The sequence below is a fragment of the Bubalus kerabau genome, chromosome 18, assembly GCF_029407905.1.
Source record: "Bubalus kerabau isolate K-KA32 ecotype Philippines breed swamp buffalo chromosome 18, PCC_UOA_SB_1v2, whole genome shotgun sequence".
NCBI classification, from domain to species: Eukaryota; Metazoa; Chordata; class Mammalia; order Artiodactyla; family Bovidae; genus Bubalus; species Bubalus kerabau.
The window spans coordinates 60729570-60752737 of NC_073641.1; the positions used below are offsets into that span (position 1 = coordinate 60729570).

General features: G+C 47.7%; 1 protein-coding gene across 4 annotated transcripts in view; it reads right to left on the reverse strand.

The window, feature by feature from the left end:
• Positions 1 to 23168, reverse strand: part of TRIO (trio Rho guanine nucleotide exchange factor) — a 363130-nt gene that overhangs the window by 152862 nt on the left and 187100 nt on the right. For all 4 annotated transcript variants that reach the window (XM_055555138.1, XM_055555137.1, XM_055555139.1 and 1 more), the window contains one exon: positions 13849 to 14040. In XM_055555138.1, coding sequence (XP_055411113.1) covers positions 13849 to 14040 — 192 coding nt within the window. The remainder of the gene's footprint in view (positions 1 to 13848; positions 14041 to 23168) is intronic.

Consider the following 23168-nt stretch of genomic DNA (forward strand, 5'->3'; position numbering starts at 1 on the left):
GAGCTCTGACACATGTAGATCTGTGCGAAGGGCAATGCGGCTGCGACACGGGTGCTCCCTGACCCCGAGAATCTTCCCGAGGCCCTCGGGACCCCCTCCTCCCTCTCTGTTTCCCCTTCCTGGACAGCCACCAGCCTGCCTTCTGCCACTACAGACTAGCTTCCATTTTCTAAAATTCTATTCACAGAATCACCTTGTAGGTACTCATTTTTTTGGTCTGGCTTTTATCAGCATCGTTGAGACTTTATCTGTACCACTGTGTGTATCAACAGGGCTTTCCTTTTCATCACTGAGCGGTATTCCATTCTGTGCCGATGACGCACCTTACCGGCTCGGACGGTGATGCCATCTGGGCTGCTTCCAGTGTGGGGCACCCTGGTGTCTGCCTCTGCAGGCACCTGCACTTCCCTTTCTTGGAGGTACATGTCCAGGCGTGGAATGGCTGGATCACGTGGTAGGTGTGGCCCAAACTGTTTTCCAAAGTGGCTCATTTCGCATCTACCTGCTGCAGTATGCGAGCGCTCCAGTCCTGCCACACCCTCACCGATAACTGACGTAGTTGGTCTCTTTAATTGGAGACATTCGAAATGAGTGGGTTCTCATTACAGCTTTAATTAGCCATTCCCTAATGACGAGTGAAGGCAAGTCCAAGCTAACCTTGTAAGAGTTCTTTTGTTGCTAAACACGCATTTAGTTCAAAACAGAGCACTGGCAGTTGGCTCTTTAATAGGCCAACTAAATTTAAAAATAAGGGGAGTGCTGGCAAAGGACTTACTTTTAGTCAAGTACTCGGGGCCACAAGGAGTTTATTTTACTAAAAATGTTAAAATGTCAACTTGTGTCATATTATTTACTCATTTTTGTAAGATAGCAAATTTCATATAATCCAAGGATTTTAATTAAAGGCATTTCAGAGAGAGGCTGGTCCAACACTATGATCTTACAGATTAAAGAAGAGAGGCCCCAAGGTGATAAAGTAACCTGCACACATGGGCAAACCTATTAACAGTGCCAACTCCGGAGCAAAACCAGTCGAGTATCAGAAAGGAGGCCCCCAGACCTGGTGACACTTCACACTGATACTGGATTTCAACGTGAAAAAAGCCGTTCATTGACAAACTGAATATGGACTGACTTTATGCACCATCTATAAAGAATAACATACTCTAGTTTTTTTTTCCCTCTGAATTCTTATGAACATGGTTGCTGTTCAGTTCACTTCAGTTCAGGTGCTCAGTCGTGTCCAACTCTTTGTGACCCCATGAATTGCAGCACGCCAGCCCTCCCTGTCCATCACCAACTCCCGGAGTTCACTCAAACTCATGTCCGAGTTGGTGATGCCATCCAGCCATCTCATCCTCTGTCCTCCCCTTCTCCTCCTGCCCCCAATCCCTCCCAGCATCAGAGTCTTTTCCAATGAGTCAACTCTTCGCATGAGGTGGCCAAAGTATTGGCGTTTCAGCCTCACTATCAGTCCTTCCAAAGAACACCCAGGACTGATCTCCTTTAGGATGGATTGGTTGGATCTCCCTGCAGTCCAAGGGAGTCTCAAGAGTCTTCTCCAACACCACAGTTCAAAAGCATCAATTCTTCGGCGCTCAGCTTTCTTTACAGTCCAACTCTCACATCCATACATGACCACTGGAAAAACCATAGCCTTGACTAGACGGACCTTTGGTGGCAAAGTAATGTCTCTGCTTTTGAATATGCTATCTAGGTTGGTCATAACTTTCCTTCCAAGGAGTAGGCATCTTTTAATTTCATGGTTGCTGTAGTTATGAATAATAGGAAGGATGAAAGCACTATGACCAGAAGAAATCTCTTAATTTGCTTTAATATTTCCCATGAAAAACCTTTTATGGGAAGGTGATGACTTCACAATATATACAAGAATTAAATCATTATGATGTATACCTGAAACTAGTATGTGTCAGTTATATCTCAACAGAAAAGTGTTATAGCCACAAATAATTTATAAAAACACTTTTCTCATAATATTGAATAACAATTATGTGTGGGTCCTGAAGCCAGATTGTCTTGAGTTCCAATCCTGACTTAACATTTCCCAGGGTGTGACTTGGGCAACTTAACCTGGATCTATGTCTTGGAGCTCTAATCCATAAAATGAACATGGTAATAACAATGCCTTCCTCAGGGAGTTACTGTGAAAATTCAACAAGATGATATATATTTCTTCAAAATAAGTCAATGTTAGCCACTATTATAGTTTTATTCTTACAAGAAAAATTCTGATAAGAATCAGTTTTTGAAAGTGTTTTATGGATATTTTTCAAAACAAGCTCCAGTTCCAACCAGCTGTTCAAAATAGGTCACTTATTCTCGTAAATTTAACACTGCAACACATTTAAATCTTTTGACCTCCCCAAACTCCAACACTTTAGCCACCTGACGTGAAGAGCTGACCCACTGGAAAAGACCCTGACGCTGGGAAAGACTGACGGCAATCGGGAAGGAACCAGTTTATTCCCTCGACACCCTGGACCGCTCGACACGCATGCAGGGTAGAGGGTGCACACTGCCCAGCCGGCTGTGGAGCCAGTGAAGGGCCCAGGTGTGGAGTAGACCACCGGAGTCCATCCTGGGTTCACACAGTTGAAAAGGGAAAAATAACCGAGGTAGAAGAACAGGCTACACATAAATCCACAATTGAAACGCCCAAAGATCCTTTACCCTTTTAGAATTCGTCTCTCTGGGCCTATAGGAAATTCGTTTTGGAGGACAAAGTCTCAGAGAGAGGTAATTTCTGATGCCAGTTGATGATGAACTGAGACGTATCATAATAATACAACATGATTCAGGCAAAGTCTATTTTTAAGGTTTCAAAGTGGTATCTATGATGCCTAAAATAACCTCTGAATAAAGGAATGAGAAAGAGTCTCTAGGATACCTGTGAAACCTTCTACCACAGATTTCCTAAGAGGTAAAAAAAACTGCATTTCTGCTAATTTACAATAAAAAAAATAAACCTCTGCCCCACAGTGAGAGAGGAGCTGTAGTCTAACCAAGTTCTCAGCAGTCGGAGTCTGCTTCTAAGAGAACCTTGTCTGCAGCCAGCGGATGGCCAGGCAGCCAGAGTGAGGCAATGCTGCCCTCTAGAGGCCATCTCTGAGTTATCGATGCAGAGAACGTCAACCCCGCCCAGAATGGGGTTGCAGGTGTGTACAGACATGGATCGCAGGCCAGGTTCGGGAAGACAGGTGGGGTTTTTGGGAGAAAACCCAGTGCTAAGATGCAAGACAGCCTGGTCCTGGGTCCAGCATCCAGCTGGGTCGGACCCCCACGTGCCGCCTACTCCAGCCCCTTCTCCGCACCCTGCATGCTGTGCTGGGTGAAGCCTAAAAGAAGGGACGAAGGTTCTGCTGGGAAGAAGTTCCCTGAAAAAGCCCCTTCTTTATTAGTGAGGCTCCTAGAAGCGCTCACTGGGGTGGGGAGCCCAGGCAAGGACTGAGTCTCTAACTGGGTCGGTGAGGAGGTCAGATGCAAGCCCTGAGACTTGGGGGCTGCTCACCTGCAGCCTCGCCCAGGTGGAGGCTACAAGCCCGGGCCGTCTGGAGGGTCAGAGGAGGGTCCTTATCCCCTAGGTGACCTTGGGCAAGTCCTTGGCCTTCTCTGCCTTCAGTTTCCTCCTCTATGAAATGGGAGCGTTTCACCACGTATGCCTCCCCTAACAGGCAAAGCCAGTTTGGGAATCGAGAGAAAAGACCACAAAGGCGTGGGAGCGCTCAACCCCCACAAGCACCGCCCCCGCTGGCGCCCACGTCCCTGCTTGTTTGTGACCATCACTCAGGTTCCAGTGGGAATGGGTGGGGTGCAGGGCCCGTGTGGGAACCGTAAGGGCCGGCAGCGGAAGTGGGCGGTTTCGATGCCAATTTACAGGCGGAATTGCAGAGGGTGCCTGCCACACACAGAAAACAGGATTCTGTTTCTGGCAGAGGAAGCCTGAATCAAAGCGGAACTGTTCCAGCTACAAGCAGCATGTTCCTCAGTCTGAAATGAGCAATGGGGTCTTTTGGGGGAACATGCCTGTCACCTGACTGAGGAGGAAGGGTTTCAGGAGCACCTGGTTATTCTTGTAAGTGTTAGTTGCAGTCTGACTCTGCAACCCCATGCACTGTAGCCCACCAGGCTCCTCTGTCCATGGGATTTTCCAGGCAAGAACACGGGACGGGTTGGGTTGCCATTTCATTCCCCAGGGGATCTTATTAGTTCCCCGACCAGGGATCGAACCCACATCTCCTGCACTGAAAGGTGGGCAGTGGACCACCGGGGAAGTCGCCTGCCTATTCTGAGTCAAAGCAGACTCATAAATTAAAACCCATGAATGACATTTCTGTGACAGATCTGGACTTACACTTGCTGGGATCTTCTCAGAACCTATTTTCTTATCTGACATATCTGGCATATCTGGCAGACCCTGGTCTAGACTTTGATAAGCCTGTCCTCCGCACCAATCCACCCACTCGCAGGCTTCATGCGCGGGCAGAGGTCTGCAGGGCAAACATCCTCCAGCCCCGCTGAGGTCATCCACTAACCGGCCCCCCACTGCCAGCCTCACCAGCCAGGGCTTTTAATACAGCCGTGATGATTTCTGCTTCAGCACCAACCCTGTCCTGGCTTTATGGCAACCTGCCCATTTTCAAGATAAATTGCTCTCAACACAACAAAGCAAGTTTTCAGGCTGGCTGGGTTTGGATGCGTAATCTCTCCAGATGTGCCAGATAGACGTAAAAGTTCTGACTAGGTTAGTGGAGTCAGGTTAAAGATGCGGTGACCGCAGTGTCTGCTCCCCTATAAATGTGACACCAGAGATTAAAACCATCTGTCTGTGGGGCGCGGGGTCCACCTGGATGACTGGTCTCCAGCTCCTACATCCCCTTCATCAACAAGCTGATTCGATTATGGGCCTGGGTTGGAAATGACTTCCTTATTCACATGCTGGGTGTGAATTACGAAAGAAAGGTTACAAACCCTTTCTTCCTGGCAAGGTCTCCTCAGAGATCAGTTTGGGAGGATAAGGACAGTCTTGACTGTGTGTTAACTGACACTCTCAATGGATTCTTTTTCACAGTCATTCAGCCCACATTGTTCTGTCTTGTGTACAAATTGAATGTCGAACGCTTGGTCAAATGCTCACTGATCCCACTGCATTGCTGTTGCTGTTTAGTTGTTAAGTCGTGTCCGACTCTTTGCAACCACATGGACTGCAGCCCACCAGGCTCCTCCCTCCATGGGATTCTCCAGGCAAGAGTACTGGAGTGGGTTGCCATTTCCTTCTCCAGGGGATCTTCCCGACCCTGGGATTGAACCCGGGTCTCCCGCATTGCAGGCAGATGCTTTACCATCTGAGCCACTATGCCTGAGAGAGAACCCAGCTTTAAACCACTCTAACAAAAATAATGTTTTAACATGAATTACACTAAACTGAAATGGCAACCCACTCCAGTACTCTTGCCTGGAGAATCCCAGGGACGGGGAACCTGGTGGGCTGCCGTCTATAGGGTCGCACAGAGTCGGACACAACTGAAGCGACTTAGCAGCAGCAGCAGCACACTAAACTGAAAAAAGAATTTTCCTTTTAGATAATAACATCCCTCTTTCCCAACTGGCCAAAACCCAAAGGTTTTCCACATATTCGTTTGGTGGAAAAAAAAAAACTCACTTATTTTGGCAGCTTTGGCTGGAAACAAAAGTAGTGAGTGATGTAAACAAAGAAAGCCACATGTGCCAACGTGACGGAGCCAGAAGCAAAAGTTGTCTGGAGCCGCCTCCTCTGCCCCGGGCACTGCCCTGGATGCGGCGCTGGAGGTGAGCACCTGGCAAGGTTTTGATGGCTGACCTGAAGGGTCAGAGTGAGGCACCAACTCGGAGAAAGAGCGGCAGAGGCAGATCAAGCAGTTTCTGTTGCTCAAAGATAAGTAAGGGAGCTATCAGGGTTATACCCTGTAAATGATTAAATCATTTGTCAAGTAACAAGGCAGGGACGGGGAAAAATACGGACGTTTACTGGCAGCTAGCACCTGGAGTGTGTGTGGCCCATAACCTTCAGAGATGCTGTTACTCCCAGTTCTGCAGAGAGAGCTGGGGTACCACGGAGCAGTCTGCCCCACACCACTCCGCCAGCTAAGTCAGGGAATGTGCCACTCTTAATATACTTTCTTCATTATTTTAATAAAGATTATATTTTCACAGAAGGAAGTCAGAAATGATTAGAATTACTTTGGGGGATAGTCCTAGCCAGGGGAAGACCACCTATTTAAAAAAAAAAAAGCAAGAAATATCAGATACCACAACCTATGTGAAGATTTAGTTGATAAACCAACAGGGAGCAACTAAATGTCCAAACTTAAATCTAAGGGTCAGTCCTGCAAGGTCTAATGATGCAGCAGATGGTTCTAGATTCCAAGTGTCCCCTTGCTTGTGGCCATTCACCTGTTTGTTTGTATCTGTATCAGATAAATAAACTAAAGAAATCAAACATTTAAGAGCATACTTAGAGAGTTCATCTAAGGAACTGAATATTAACATAAAAATTACCAAGATTTGATCATATAAGCTAAATTTTACTTCCTAAAATATTCTGTGTTTGATATTAACCTTTCCCATTGACAAATATATCAAAGCATCCTGGACGTCTGAGATGTTAATAAGCTACAGATCCCTCGTAAATTGCTAGTGGCAGTGTAAAATGGTACAGTCACGCTGGAAAAGTTTGGCACTTTCTTTCAGAACAGTATGTGTTTAACCAAAGGACCCAGCGATTGTACTCTTGGGCAATTATCCCAGAGACATGAAAACTTAAGTTCATGCAAAAACCTGCACAGGAAGGTCCACAGCTTCTCTTCTTGGAAAAGTCAAAATATCCTCATTGTTCTTTAAAAGGTAAATTGTTCAGAAACTGTGATGTATCCATACCATGAGAGACTACTCAGCGACAAAGTACTGGGTCGTGAGATGACAGGAAAGGGTTCCGAGGGGAACTGTGCTGAGCAGAGAAAGTCAATCTCAAAAAGGTACACGTGGTATGATTCCATCTATGTAATATTTTTGAAATAAAATTATAGAGATGGAGAAGGACAGACGAGTGGCTGCCAGGGGTGAGGGGTGGGGGTAGGAGTGGGCATGGTTGTAAGGAGGGGGCACAGAGGAGTCCGCTGGTGATGGGTGAATTCTGTTTGACTGTGTGTGGAAGAGTGGTGATGGTTACATGAATCTACACACGACAAAACTGCATGAAGCTAAACGTGTGCTCGCATGTACACATACACAGGGGCATGCACACTTGGGGAAACTCGAGTAAGCTCTGAAAGTGTGGCAAAGTCACGTTCACGCTCTGACAAGGCACGTGGTTATGCGAGACGTGACCCCTCAGGGATGATGGGAGAAGGTGCAGGGACCTCCTGTTTCCCTTTCTCCCAACTTTCTGTGATCCTAAATATTTCAAAACAGGAAGTTACAAAAAGAAACTATGGCTCAAGGTATCACACATAGGTAAGAATAAACAATAAAGCAAATCGTTTTAGAGACTACAGAGAGATGACCGAAAATAGAGCCAAGAAGGTCAAAATAAAAGTCTTGAAAAGTTGGGAACCAAATTTTAGAGACCTTTGCACGGGAAATACAAAGGATTCGGAGAAATCAATGCTGGAGAGGCTGGGGTCATCCGGAGATGGACCATGATCCCTCCCCTGCGGGGAGTCCTGCCGTGAACAGAAATGGGGCTTTTCTGGAAAGGGCAGAGTTCAGAAAACTTAGTTCAGAAACTAAGATCATGGCATCTGGTCCCATCACTTCATGGCAAATAGATGAGAAACAATGGAAACAGTGGCTGACTATTTTTTTGGGGCTCCAAAATCACTGCAGATGATGACTGCAGCTATGAAATTAAAAGACAGTTGCTCCTTGGAAGAAAAGCTATGACCAACCTAGACAGCACATTGAAAAGCAGAGACATTACTTTGCCAACAAAGGTCCATCTAGTCAAGGCTATGGTTTTTCCAGTGGTCATGTATGCATGTGAGAGTTGGACTATAGAGAAAGCTGAGAGCCGAAGAATTGATGCTTTTGAACTGTGGTGTTCGAGAAGACACTTAAGAGTCCCTGGGACTGCAAGGAGATCTAACCAGTCCATTCTAAAGGAAATCAGTCCTGAATATTTGTTGGAAGGACTGATGCTGAAGCTGAAACTCCAATACTTCAGCCACCTGATACAAAGAACTGATTCATTTGAAAAGATCCTGATGCTGGGGAAGAGTGAATGCAGGAAGAGAAGGGGACAACAGAGGATGAGATGGCTGGATGCCATCACCAACTCAATGGACATGAGTTTAAGTAAACTCTGGGAGTTGGTGATGGACAGGGAAGCCTGGGGGGCTGTGGTCCATGGAGTCATAAAAAGTCGGACACGACTGAGCAACTGAACTGAACTGGAAAGAGCAGGTGTCCTGAACAGGTCCTACACCGCCACTGCCTGCAATTGCAAGACCCATCAGAGGGCAACTATGGTCCATGCGAGGGCCACAAGCTGCCTGTAGTTGGTTTAACCTTTCCTGAATCAGTTTAACTGCCAGATGCCGGACTGCTTCTCCAGCTCCATGGGGAAAGAAGAGAAAAGGAATCTAGGCCCTTTGAGCGCTGGCTGATGGAAGAGTCACAAGGGAGGTTTTTACAAACGTGGTGAGGATGGTGGGAGAAGCAGCTGGGAAGCTCCACACTGTGAACACAGGAGCCTTGAGCTCCTGCCTCATGATCCTGCATCGAGCAGGGGCAGGGCCCCCACGGGGCTCTCCCTGCTCCCGGGGGATGCTGGGCACTGGCCCAGGGTAAAGAAAGAGGCCTGCCTGCTCAACTGTTAGGCGGAGAAATGAAGCCAGGCTGGCATGCCATGACCAAAACATCTCCAGGTGGTGGGGAGGCCTTTATTTCTGACTTCTGAATAAAATGAAAGGTTTCTCTTTCTCCGGCATTTCCCCAAACAAAAACTTGTCCCAGTTCAGGGTGTAAGCTTGCAGAAGCAGCAACAAAAGGCTTCTTGACTTAACCCGGCAAGAATCACAGCCCGATTCCAACAGAAATCATCTTTCCTGGGAAACCATGGCTCCTGGGAACCAAGTGAAAAACAACAACAGAAAAAGAGCTGAAGGCCACCGACTGGGCTCAAGAAATAAACTATGGCTGAGGACTCAAGGTCACCACCTGGTTGCCTCAAATAACCCACACATTTCAAAGGTAATTATTGGTTGACTTGGACCTAATTTTGAGAATGAAGTTGAAGAGTATGAATGGATGACAATAATTATGCCTTTGCTATATTTGAAAATGGAACTATGGCCCTCTATCATTAAGTCTCAGGGATGATCAGCTAGAAATAGACATCATTTCTTCCACGAAGTGACCGAGTATCTGCTAAGTCTGGGAGGCAGGCTACAAAGACAAGGGAGACGAGGTTCTGGTCTTCAAGTGACTCAACTTCTAGCAGGAGAAACGGACAGATATCTAAAATATGTGACATACACAAAAGAACGTTCTTCCCTTGTCGTTCATTTTTATATCCCCTCCCTGGATGTTACAGTTGGCTTGGGAGACACTTTGGAATGAATGGGTGAAAAGAGTAAATGGATGAAGGAGTAAACAGTGGAAAATGCATTCAAAAGGAAAGGAGGGCAGGTAACAAAGTTCTCCAATGGGAGAATTATAATCAGAACTGATGTGAATAAAACGCAACAAAAACTGAAGGGAAGAAAGAGATTAACAGGTAGAAGACAAAATCTCTTAAAATCAACAATCCTTTTAAATACGACTACTTCAAAATCTTTTTTTTTTTTTTAGGAAAAAAAAGGACAGATGAACAGTCTTCAAGTCTCATGAGAGATTAAATAATTTCATGAATACTTTCAGAGAAAAAAAAAACAACAAAGGTCCCAGGACGCTTCCCAATCTGGGTTTAAGGGTGAGATTAGAGCTGACCACCTCTCTCAGCCACCTCTGCATTCAACATCAAGGTATAAAACACTTGCCATCCATGTGAAAATACAGCTGACCCTTGAGCAACACAGGGGTAGGGACACAGTCAGAAATCCATGGAGGATCTACAGTCAGCACTCTGCATCCAGAGTCCCTCCACATCTGCAGTTCCACATCTGTAGATCGTGTAGCTGAAAAACATCCACGCGTGTGCAGACCTGCGCGGTTCAAACCCATGTTGTTCACAGGTTGGCTGTGTTTCCTCTTTTCCTTCTTCCCGGGATCAAGCACCTATGTTCTGTCCTCCGGGTATAAGACAGTGGAGGCTGAGGTCTCCATGCTGAGACTAAGTGCTCGGTCTGCAACAAGACTTACAACCACCAACCTTCGCTCAAAGAAATTCCTGACCCAACACTGAGCAGGTATCACGGTGAGCTGGCACCCTCTCCAAGTTGGCTGCTAATGAGACCATCTCTGAATTACGTGCTCCTCAGAGAGCCGAAGACTGACCACAGATGGAGGGGGCTATGCTCCGGATCAAGTGAGAAATAAAAGCACAGCCAAACATCTGGGTGTGAGGAAGGTAAACGTCCATGTCAGGAGAACCTCTGACTGTTAAAAGCTTCCTGTATTTGCCTAAACAAAAATGGCAACTCGCTTTTTCTATCTCGCTCTGTGTGATTTTAAGTCATATGAACTGCTTGAGAAAAAATCATTCTGATAACTTAAATTTCTAGCAAGTTTTCATTCATCTGATATGTTAAAATATTTAGTGCCTTGATGCAAACACACATTTAATTAGCATGATTTCCTCCTCCTGGCCTTTCTCTCACTTTTAATTTTGTTTTAAGCAGATAATGAAATTTGTTCTAAACGAAGTCATTTTTCAATAACCGTTTTCAATACACAAAGACTGAAGAAACCACTCCTTCCTTTGTAAAACCTACCAAGTACCCTGGGGGGTCAGAGGACATTCATGCAGCAGAGAAAAGGAGACAGAGGAAGGTTCCTGGGCTGGTCAGGAAAAAAAATAATAAATCTACCGACAAAATGACGGGGGCTAAAAATGAAGTCTAAGCACATCGAGGGGAAGAATCACAGCACATTCCACGCCCGTGGGTGACCAGCTTCCCTAAAGGCCTCCCCACAACTGTCGCCCAAGCCTCCCCTGGCCCAGGTCACTTTGGGGGCACACATTTACAAGGAACCAAATCACATTAAACATGCCAGTTTCTCTGCTACTGTGATGGTCTTTCATATACAAAGGAAAGAATGAATACATGGAAACGTCTCGAATTGTTACGGGGAACCACTTCACTTTTCAAACAGGTTTAAGTTCTCCTTAGTCTACAAACTTCATGTATACTAGAAGTTCCTACAGTGTAAGTCAAGAGAACAAAATGTATTTTCACTTTTCAATAAATGTCCAGGCCTAGTGACACAACAGATTCTATAGTTGGCCAGCCGGAATGCTTTCACTGTAAAATTTTTCCTTAAAAATGCTGCTGATGTTACAAAATCCAGTGAACCCAAACTTAAGTCTCTGGACAACGGCTTTTGTAAAAGGCTTTCCTTCCGGCTTCCTTTAGTGCCTGCTCCGCGAGAACCGGAACAAAAAGTGGAAAAGCTGATCAAAGTCATAAATAGTGCTTCGTGAAAAGCACCTTTTTTTTGGTCCTAAATGTGAGTTAAATCTTCATGAATCCTGCTACGAATATCCTAACCCGAGGCCCAGGACACAGGCATCCCATCACCGGCTCCCATGCACCCTGCAGACTCCAGGCCTCCTGCCCTCCCTCAGCTCCGTCTGTGCATGCAGCCCAGGGGCCCATGGAGGGCCACAGCGCCCCCTGCAGCCTGGGTGAGGAGCAGCAGCCCCCACCCACCGCGCCTCCCTCAGAAGGTCCCGTCGGCTCTGCTTTCTGTCTGTCACAGCTTAAAGAGCAAAGGCACAACCTGCTTTTTCAAGCACAGCATCTTTCTCTCAGGGCGGAAAAAATGCACCAGAGAAAGAGCAGTGAGCATCCTATAATAATACTGATGGAAAAGAGAGAGTAACCCACAGCTACCCCAAAACAGGAGCAACAGGTGCGTAGAGAGACCGTTCTACAGTGCTGGGCGGTGGGGCGGGGGGACGGATAGCTAACTGCTGCGGAAGAGAAGAAAAGCAGTCCAACCCACTGCATGGACCAGACCATGAGGATGCTGCAGTGTTTCAGGCTGGTGCTCCAGACTCACAGAGAATCACTGATGGTACAAAAGCAAGGTGATCTAAGTCACGACATGTGTATTTCTGGTGGCAGGGCTGCAGAGGTGCTGGGAGCTGCCAGGGGCAGAGAGACTAGTTAGTGGTAGCAGCTTGACTCAAGATGAGTGAGCAACTGGTGAACATGCACCCGTAGTCAGAAACCACCGTGAATCAACACCTACTTAACGTGTCTTCTTGGAGAAAAACAGTGTCTTTGTAAACACTGTGATGGCTCTTTTAGGGGTGGCATTACTAAACCAGAAAAAGAAGCTGCTCCTGTCAGTTTTCTATGCTGACAAAGAGTCCAGGATCTAAGGGGCACCAGCCCCTTCCCAGAAAGGGCTGCTCAGGGTCCCAGTCATTTGCCACATACGCCCCTATACTAGTCTCCCCTGGAGGAGGGCATGGCAACCCACCCCAGTATTCCTGCCTGGAGAATCCCATGGACAGAGGAGCCTGGCGGGCTACGGTCCAGAGGGTCGCAAAGAGTCAGACACGACTGAGCAAGTATTACATACTAGATCTCCGGGGCTCACAAAATTTCAGAGTTGAAAGTGAATATGGTTTTCCTGGAGTCAAACATTCAAGCTACAAATGGCCTGGTTGAGGACTGACTGCCCAAGATCCCAGACATGCAGAGAAGTTCTTTTAAACAAATTCACAAGTTCCTGAGTCTTTAAACAAGGCAAGCCAGGCCTACCCATTTGCAAGTGTCTTCCACAGTCTGGCTCCTTCCAGATCTTTCTTACTAGCCTGTTACTACAGCCTTTCTGGACTCAACCTCAAATTACCTAAAAGGGCCCCCATTTCTAGTTTATAAAGAGCTGTGAAATGGAGAATTTATCCCCTTAGAAATAAGATGCAGCAAAGGTGACATTTTAAATTTGCAGTCCTACTGAAAACTTTAGCTTTTATTATAAATCCTTCTATCTCAAAGGTTACATAATATTATAGTTTCTTCAGTTGTAACTTTCTATGATTTTCTTTTTCAATTTTATACTGGACTACACTTTTCACTAAGAATAACACACATGCAAGATATAATTAATACCAACCTACTTCCCACTTACCAAATTACACATTATCTCTTATCTGAAGACAAGTTTACCAGGAGAGCTTACCAATGACGGCACTGTTAGTAAATTCAGCGTAAACGCACTCCTACGAGTACTGAGGGCAGCCACACAGTCTGATAAAATCAGAGCGCAGCCGTGCCTTCACCCACATGACAGGCTCACAGGCAGAAAGGAAGCCCCGCAGCCCTGACCCCAAAGTGCCGGTCACCCGCTTCTGCTAAAATGAACGTGCCCTCCTCCTCCAAGGGTCTCCTCCAGCTCCTGTTTTCCCTGCTCTCCTCCTGACCCACAGCTCCCCAGGCCACCCCTACCCTCACAGGTCTGCTCCTGGCAGGCGCCTCCCTGAGAGATGGCACGTGTGTGCCCGTGTGACAAAGGCAAGCCCGCAAGGCCAGCTGGGTCCCCACCACCACCACCCATGGGCGACATGGCCTCGCCGGCCACCTCTGGTCCCCTTCCTGACATCACAACCACCCTCGTTCCGCCAAGGAGCCCCAGGGCCCTTCCAGGCAGGGCTTTGCCATCTTTGCCCCGGAAGCTTACCTCTTTCACATGCGTGTGAAAGGACACCGACATGTCCAGGAGGATCTTCCGCTGCTCCACGCGCCGCACGAAATCCTGTATCCGGTCCTCGAGCTGATGGGCAGCCTGATAGATCTCTTCCGGGTCACATTCTCCCGTCTGGGCCAGCTGCTCGGCTGCCTCAAGTAACTTATCTGCATTGGTGTACGTGTTCTGCGCGAGAGAACGGTCAGAGACACAGGAGATGAATACCAGACAAGCTGGCCCGGCTGGGAGCCATGATACATGGGAACAGAGTCGGCGAGTGCTGTTCCTTTCTGCACATCAACAGGATGGGAAGAGATGATTCTAGGAGTTCAGAACACCTCCATCAGCAGCCTTTGCCACTCTTAATTGAGTTAAACTCTGAACCTCACGGCAAAGCCCTTCCGTCTGGGGCCATGATGGGGTTATCTGTAGGCAGCCACTGGCTGTCCTGTGACTCACAAAAAGGCTTCTGCCTTTTTGCTACGGCACGAAGGGAGCTCGCAGCCACAAATGCCTGCTTCACTTTTTCTCCTGGTTTTATGACGGGGTGCAGAGTTCCAGTTTTGTGTCTTTCGGTATTGATGTACCGCTTTTAGGATAATTCCCCAAGAGCAAGTGAAAAGGTTACGTTGCAAACACACACAAACTGCTGTCTCTTTTCACTTGTTTCTGCTTATCAGCAATTCTGTACTTACTATTATTTTTTCCCCTACTTCGGGGATATACTGTTTTAAGAAAAAAGAAATAATAACTGCAACAGCTATAAAGTAGCCAGAGTTTTAAAGAGCTGAGGGTTGAGTGCAAAAGAGTGTCTAAAATACTCTGAAAATTACTCTATTTGAATTTTTGATAAATCAGGCTGCAAAGCAGTTCCTCAAATCAACAGGGCTGTTAGAGACCTGATGCTACTCAGGGAAACTGCCAGAGAGAGGGTGCTGACGGGGACAGGTAGCAGTGAGTCAGGCGGAGGACCTCAGACAGGAACAAACAGAATCCGGGCCCCCAACGAGGCCCAGAGGAAGCGTGCAGTTCCCGAGACACCGACTGAGCCCATCAACCTTCCTCTCCCCCAGCACTTCAGTCCCACAGCCGAGCAGGATCAGGTCTCACGGGTGATCGACGGGTGGGGGCCCGGGGTGCGGGGAGACCGAGCCCAGTGGGCACACGGTTCCCTGGCAGTGGGCAGCCTGCCGGATGGAGACTGGGGACCTCCAGTGTATTCACCTACTAAGCCAACAAACTAATAAGGGTACTGAGAACTGGGTTCCTCATTTTGGACACCGGAGTTAGAAATAATGCAAAAGGAAAACACCTAAGTCAGCCCGGGGGCACTGGACTAGAATTGGGGGATCCACGTGCGGACACTGTTTTCCACAGGCTGATGTGTAAAGATGCACGTGCACACTCACTCACGTCCCCCCACGCCCCCACCCCCCATCTACCGAGAGGACCTGAGAACAGTGATGGAGCAATGGCAGTAAACAGGTGGAACCTGGATCTCTATTTCTGAGCATCATTCTGCTCTGCGGGGAACCGGGGGTCTGTGGAGACATGGCTGATTCCAGTACAAGATGAGCCCCAAAGCGAGGAAAAGCCCAAGGACGATGTGGACAGGACAGGGCGGAGAAGCCAGTTTGAGGAGACGCACGCTGGCCAAGTGAGGGGCAACTGAGCATCAGAGGGGACAGTGCAGGTGACGGAGGGTCATCCATCCAGTCACTAGGAAACCAGGAGTCCCCACCGACACCAAGAAGCAAAAGTGGACGATGGACAGCATGTTACAGCATTTAAAGTACATCCTCAGAGAGTACTCAGTAATTACAAAGCAGGAAGGACTCGCTTTACAACGGAGCCATCTGGCAGATACCACCTTAAGCCAGGGATCGGAGTGGACACCAGGCGTAACAGGACAGATTAAACTGTGCGCCGCTTGATGGGAGAGTGTGAGGAGGGCCTGGCAGGGCTTCCGGGACACGCCTGCTGAAGATGTGCAACCAGAATGCAACCGCGAGGAGACATCAGACAAATCCAACGTGAGGGGCCTTCCCCAAAACACTGGGACACAGAAGTTAAGGAAGGACGGAGGAGTGGCTGCAGGCTGAAGGACACCAAATGTGACGGGTGACTCCACATGGGATCCGTTAGACATGGACACTGCGGGGTCTGAGTGTCAGAAGGTAGTCATGAGTCAGCATCAACTTCCGGATTCTCATGGTGCGATTCTGGTTGGACAAGACAGAGTCCTTTTTGGTAGGAAACAGACAGACAATGGTTGGAGGGAAGCAAGTTCTCTGGGCTGTATTTCCAACTTTCCTGCAAGTTTAAAACCTGTAGCGATTAATCCTTTGTCAGTTGTTTCACTTGCAATTATTTTCTCCCATTCTGAGGGCTGTCTTTTAATCTTGTTTACTGTTTCCTTTGCTGTGCAAAAGCTTTTAAGTTTAATTAGGTCTGATTTGTTTATTTTTATTTCCATTACTCTAGGAGGTAGGTCACAGAGGATCTTGCTATGATGTATGTCAAAGAGTCTTTTGCCTGTTTTCCTCTAAGAGCTTTATAGTTTCTGACCTTACATTTAAGTCTTTAATCCATTTTGAGTCTATTTTTGGGTATGACGCTAGGAAGTGTTCTGGTTTAATTCTTTTACATGTAGCTGTCCAGTTTTCACAGTGCCATTTACTGAAGAGGCTGTCTTTTCTCCATCTTCGTTGCATATTCTTGCCTCTTTGGTCAAAGGCAAGGTGCCCATGGGTGTGTAAGTCTAATCTCTGGGCTTTCTAGCTTGTTTCATTGGTCTATATTTCTGTTTCTGTGCCAGTACCACACCGTCTTGAGGACTGCAGCTTTGTAGTATAGTCTGAAGTCAGGAAGCTTGATTCCTCCAGCTCAGTGTTTCTTTGTCAAAATTGCTTTGGTTATTTGGGGTCTTTTGTGTTTCCATACAAACTGTAAAAATTTTTTGTTCCAGTTCTGTGAAAAACATCATTGGTAGTTTGATAGGGACTGCACAGCTTTGTAAATCTAAAAGGAACATTGACTTGGATGTTTCTTTAGAAGCTAAAAGAGCAGACGACTGTCAAATGGCACCTTGTTTTCCCAGAGTCACTTGCAAAAAGCTTCACGTGGAAAGCACTGTTAGTTTCGTTTTTTAAAACTCCAGTGGGAACATGCAACATGCCCACATGTGCCACGCTCCAGAAATTGATTGGCACAGAGTCATTCCACTCACCATCACCATACAACATAAAGAAGGAATGGGTCTTCAGATCAGTCAGGAGGTTCCTGGCTCTGCCAGACTGTGTGCAGAAATGGCCTGATGCTGGACCAGCAGGTCTGAACCAGCCCGAGACCAGGACCCCGGCAGTGCAGTCAAGGGCCGGCAGCAGTCACACCAGCTGCAGGGCTCGCTGCCACCAAGTAAACACGAAGCTCTTTCCAGGTTCCTCCTTCTCCAAACACCAGAACTGTTCTATAGAATAATCTATATTTAGTACCTTTTAAATTTATTCAACCAGAAGACTTTCGACACTTCCTCTCTGAATCTCTGTCATGTTACTTCACCATGTCAAGTTTTGAAGAAGCTGACTTGAAGAAAAATTTGTTTAGTACGCTGCTAGTTCAACATCTTGAGATTAAAGACAATTTAGAACTCATTTTACAAAGGACCCTTCAAAAACAAAACCCCAAGACACACACTAATGTGCCTTAAACTTAACTTGGAAAAAGAAATTTCTCCCTAAACCCAAAATCTGTTTTACCTTATGAGCACGTTCAAAAAATGAGACATAGCTCTTCATTAAGCAATAAAGATGCTTCTATTTCTATTTTGAAGGTGCCTCCAAAGGCTATTCTGTCCAAAAGAACCCCATAAATCTGAAGCATGACCTTAGATTTACCTCAGACATAGGACGTGCATTACACTTTGCTTTGACAGAAAGCATTCAGAGATGAGAGGGCAGACAGGGAAAGCTGAGGAAGGCAGTCACTCCGGGTCTCGGCCCTCCCTGCAGGAGAGCAAGGCTGATGTCACCTTCTTCTCTGGGAAGAGCCAGACAGCTTTCCATGAATGAAGTTACAAACTCAGAGCGCGATCTGGCTCAATATGCGGACCACTGTTTGCTGAGCCCCAGTCTACTGCACGTGGTCTTAATAAAACGAGGTGCAGACGGAGCCACCTCGCAGCCCAGGGCTCTCCTGACTTCAAACACTGTCCTCCTAGCCCCCTCAACGGAGAAGGCAATGGCACCCCACTCCAGTACTCTTGCCTGGAAAATCCCATGGATGGAGGAGCCTGGTAGGCTGCAGTCCATGGGGTCGCTAAGAGTTGGACATGACTGAGAGACTTCAGTTTCACTTTTCACTTTCATGCATTGGAGAAGGAAATGGCAACCCACTCCACTGTTCTTGCCTGGAAAATCCCAGAGACGGGGGAGCCTGGTGGGCTGCTATCTATGGGGTCACACAGAGTCGGACATGACTGAAGCGACTTAGCAGCTGCAGCCCCCTCAATGGAGAAGGCAATGGCACCCCACTCCAGTACTCTTGCCTGGAAAATTCCATGGACGAAGAAGCCTGGAAGGCTGCAGTCCATGGGGTCGCTGAGGGTCGGACATGACTGAGCAACATCACTTTCACGCATTGGAGAAGGAAATGGCAACCCACTCCAGTGTTCTTGCCTGGAGAATCCCAGGGACAGGGGAGCCTGGTGGGCTGCCATCTATGGGGTTGCACAGAGTCGGACATGACTGAAGTGACTTAGCAGCAGCAGCAGCAGCAGCAGCCCCCTCAAAGGATCTTTATCAAGCAAGTGGGGGGGCTAGAGAGAAGAAGGCCACCCTATTTCTTCAGGCCTGTGAACGTCCCCACTGTACTATGCTGAATTTGTTCTTATCGTCTAGGGTCTACAGGGTGACCCCCCTGCTCCCACCCAACCCATGCACTCTGAGCAGAACACACTCTTCAGAACCAGGCTGAAGGGGACAGTGACAAGTGGTATCTGCAGGTACACGGGCGACGGCCACTGGCGCTCTGTCAGTGACCCCCTGGGGCTGAGGTTGCACATACACCAAGGTGGACACATGCTTGTGGAGCCAAAAAGGATCAGAGGTTTTCACTCGAAGGTGAGTGGAGGGGATTTACCTAAGTGGTCCAGGTTACGGTCAATTATGACAGAGTGCTGAATGTCCACCCTGGGCCACGGCACGTCACGGCAGGCCCCGGGTTGCAATTTTATCAGCTAGAGACGCAGAAAGCTAGTCGGCCTGCCACACGGCAATGAGGAGGCCGAGGAAAGTCACCCAACAGTCCTTCAAAACCAGCCGGTCTCTTAAAATATGGAGCAGAATCAAGTGACAGTCACTTGGTCATGTCTGACCCTTTGCAACCCCATGGACTGTAGCCCACCAGGCTCCTCTGTCCATGGGATTTTCCAGGCAAGAATGCTGGAGTGGGTTGCCATTCCCTCCTCCAGGGGATCGAACCTGGGTCTCCTGCATTGCCAGCGGATCCTTTACCATCTGAGCTACCAGGGAAGCCCACAAGGGATGGGAGGGTCGATAAATATTTCATCCCAGAAAGGAAAGAGCTAAGAGAATGAGAAGCTGGAGATGCTGGAAAAAGAGGCCAGAGGTGAGCGGCTGGGTCCCGGCACTGGGGTGAGAGGGGGCACAGGTGGCCAAGTTCAGGGTGGAGAGCTCAGACCCTCCTCTCACCCAGGCGGGTCTGCAAAGTAGAGAGGCCCCCAAGAGGAGAGGTGGGTGTCTGACCGTGGCCCCCCAGTGCCCGGCAGAATGCCTGGCACACGACCAGTGATCAAGTGAAAAACAGAGGGAGGGAAACAGGGCAGATGTCTGTAAAGTGAGCAAAAGGTGCTTACATTTAAGGGATTTGTCTTTTTTTCATGCACTGTTCAGATTTGAGCTTAAGGATTTCCAATTAAAGGCAAAAGCGGGTACTCTTTAGAATCCCAGAACAAGGTGCTAGAGATGATACGAAAGACATGAAAATGAGGGGGCAGAGGAGCAGACAAGGCCCTGCCTTTCCCGGAACTGGTGTGAAGGCGGCCCTCTGCCCAGGGTGCTGCTGCTGCGACCCTTTGCTCCCCAAGAGACCCAAGGGCACCAACGTCTCCCACAAAGAAAGCGTCTCACCCTCGCTGCCCCTGAACACCAGTGTTGACAAGCGTTGATGGTCATCTTAGATCTGAGGAAGTAAGTTCACCATGAAAAGGGCAAAGGCAGCCACAGAAGGGAGCTCCCTAATTAAGAACGAAAGGAACCACAGGAATTGGAAGGAGGGGTCCATGAGGTGCTGGCCGCACAGGAGGATACTCGGCAGACAACGCTGGGGTGCGCTCAGGAAGGTGCAAAGAAGGGGCTGGGCGGGCGAGCCCACAGTCACAGGTGAATAAACTACTTGTTTGCTGTCCCGCCTCTTAGGGTCTTTGGTGCCTGGCATCTTGGCTCAGAGGATCCGAATTTCAAATCCATCCTCAAACCACATGGCTGTGGCAGGAGCTTATCTGATGCAAATGTCAAGGGGAGATGAGAGCACATTTCCCACATTTCTTCGGCTATAAGAGGAAGGCAAAATATTTCCCAGCATCCATAAGAAGGAAGCTCACATGTAACGTGGAAAAGGGAAGTCCACAGACCCACCCCGGGGGCAGGAAGGCTGCTGAACACACAGCCTTTCCCAACCTGCTTCTAAGATCAAGAAAGGTGAAGGCTAGATTGTCACTTTAACTTTACACATGAAGACTGTCAAGGAGGTAACTTAAGAGGCATTTTCACTCAACAGGATTGAAGCGCAGACTCTCATGACTACCTCTCACATCAGTTCCCTAATAAATCCAGCAAACAAGTGAACCCTCTGCGATGTAAAACCCATGGACACACATAGCTGATTACTCCTGCTTATTTGGGGATTTTGATATGAAATCATCAGATGTACATAGACACTCTTCCTTTTATAATTGTAGGCTCTCTTTATTTCTAGTGTTTTTATGCTTTCAAGTCGATTTGCTTAATATCAACATTTCTACACCAATTTCCAATGGTTCGTATTTGCCTTGTGGATCTTTTTCTAATGCTTCATATACTTTTGTGGTGTCGGGTGGCAAAGAGTCAGACACGACTTAGCAAACAGCAAAATACTTTCAAACTTCCTGGGTATTTAATGTTTTAGGTGTGCCCTTTGGAAACAACACACAGTATGATTTTTTTTTTTTAAATATACAGAGACTCTTTTAACAAGTATAATCTATTTTGCATTCAGTGTGATTACTGCTATTTAGGGACAAATTGCTACATCTTGGGCTTCCCGGTGGCACTAGTGGTAAAGAACCTGCCTGCCAATGCAGGAGATACAGGAGACGTGGGTTCAATCCCGAGGCTGGGAAGATCCCCTGGAGGAGGGCATGGCAACTCACTCCAGTATTCTTGCCTGGAGAATGGCAGAAAGGAGTCTGGCAGGCTACAGTCCACAGGTTCGAAAACAAAAGGACATGACTGAAGCGACTTAGCACATACATGCATGCACGCTACGTCTTATTTTGGATTTCTTACGTGATTTTTGTTGTTCTTTCTTTCACTTCCACTAGACCCATTTTCCTGAGTTTTTATTTACCTGGTTTTCTGCAGTTCTTTTTCTTTATACTTATGGAAAGTGGTGCTGTCTATCCTGTCTTTAGCGGTCATTCAACAATGCTACCACACACACCAGAGTTGACAAATCTAAGGTACACTACCTCCTGCCACACCCCTCAGGATAGCTCTCCACCTTCTGCGTTCAAGGGCTCCAGGGCTTTGCTCCATCTTACTTGCGGGGGGTTTTGCTTTGGTTTGGTTTGATGCATTCATTTCTTGGCTGCGATGGGTCTTCACTGCAGCACGCAGGCTCAGTAGCCGTGGTGCCCTGCAGCATGTGGGATCTTACTTCCCCAACAAAGGACCAAACTTGCGTCCCCTGTACTGGAAGGCAGATTCTCAACAACTGGCACCAGGGAAGTCTCTGTTGTTGTTGTTCAGTCACTCAGTCGTGTCCGACTCTTTGTGACCCCATGGACTGCAGCACGCCAGGCCTCCCTGTCCTTCTCCATCTCCTGGAGTTTACTCAAACTCATGTCCATTGAGTCAGTGATGCCATCTAACCATCTCGTCCTCTGTTGTCCCCTTAGTAGAGGGAAGTCTCTACCATCTTGTTTTTAACCTCTCCCCAAGTCTGTCGTCTTTTGCCTAAATGGCCCATCCTTTGATTTACAAACACATTTACCAATTGCTATGCTCACTGCCGATCTTGGTCCTTTCTTCTCATGTCCTCAGTCATGTCCAACTCTTTGGGACCCCATGGACTGTGGCCCGCCAGGCTCCTCTGTCCATGGGATTCTCCGAGCAAGAATAATGGAGCAGGTTGCCTTTTCCTTCTCCAGGGGATCTTCCCGACCCAGGGACAGAACCCACATCTCCTACACTGGGAGGCAGATTCTTATTCACTGTGCCACCTGGGAAGCCCCTCTTCCTTCTCATACTTCCTTTTTATTCATTTAATTCATTCATTCAACACTGCTGCACCACACCAGCCTTGCTCCACGTGCTAGTGACAGAGACGTGAACACCACCGAGTCCCTGCGCTGGTGGAGTTTATATTGGGGGGGGGGGGTCCCGTTGCTCTGACTAAGCCATGCACTGCAGTTCTTCTATACATGATGGGTAAGCTCTCGAGTCTTGGTCTCTATTTCAGCCTCACTGTCAAACTGACATCTACTGGGTGTGGAATTCCAGGTTCGGCGTTCCTCTCCCTCAGGACTCCATCCCGCCGTCTTCCAGAATCTGCAGTTATGGGTGAGAAGTCAGCTTCAAGTCTTTCTCAGGGATGGGACACTGTCATTTCTCTCTCTGGTGGTTGAGACTCTGCCTTTGGTATTCCTCAGGTTTACCAGGTGTGTCAGGATGGATTCATCCTACAACTCCTTCTGAAAACAACTTTTACCCCAGCTCCTAGAGCTTCCTACACAGATGAGGGGAAGATAATCCCTCCCTCTTTAATCCTCTCTCTTTCAAAACAGAAAGCAAAAGGAGAGGCATGTTTACCAAACAACAACAAGCTGCAGGAAAGACCTGGGCCAGATACACCACCCCTGACAGGATCACACACACCTGACTTCCCTTTCCTTCTAGTAGCCCCCACCATGCCTACTCCTCAGGTCAGGGAGTCAACCTCAGAAGGGTTAAGAGACTTTTTCAAAGTCACACAGCTGGAGAGGATCATAGTCGACATTCAAACTCCTGGGCTGTGAAGGAACCACACCCCTGCCT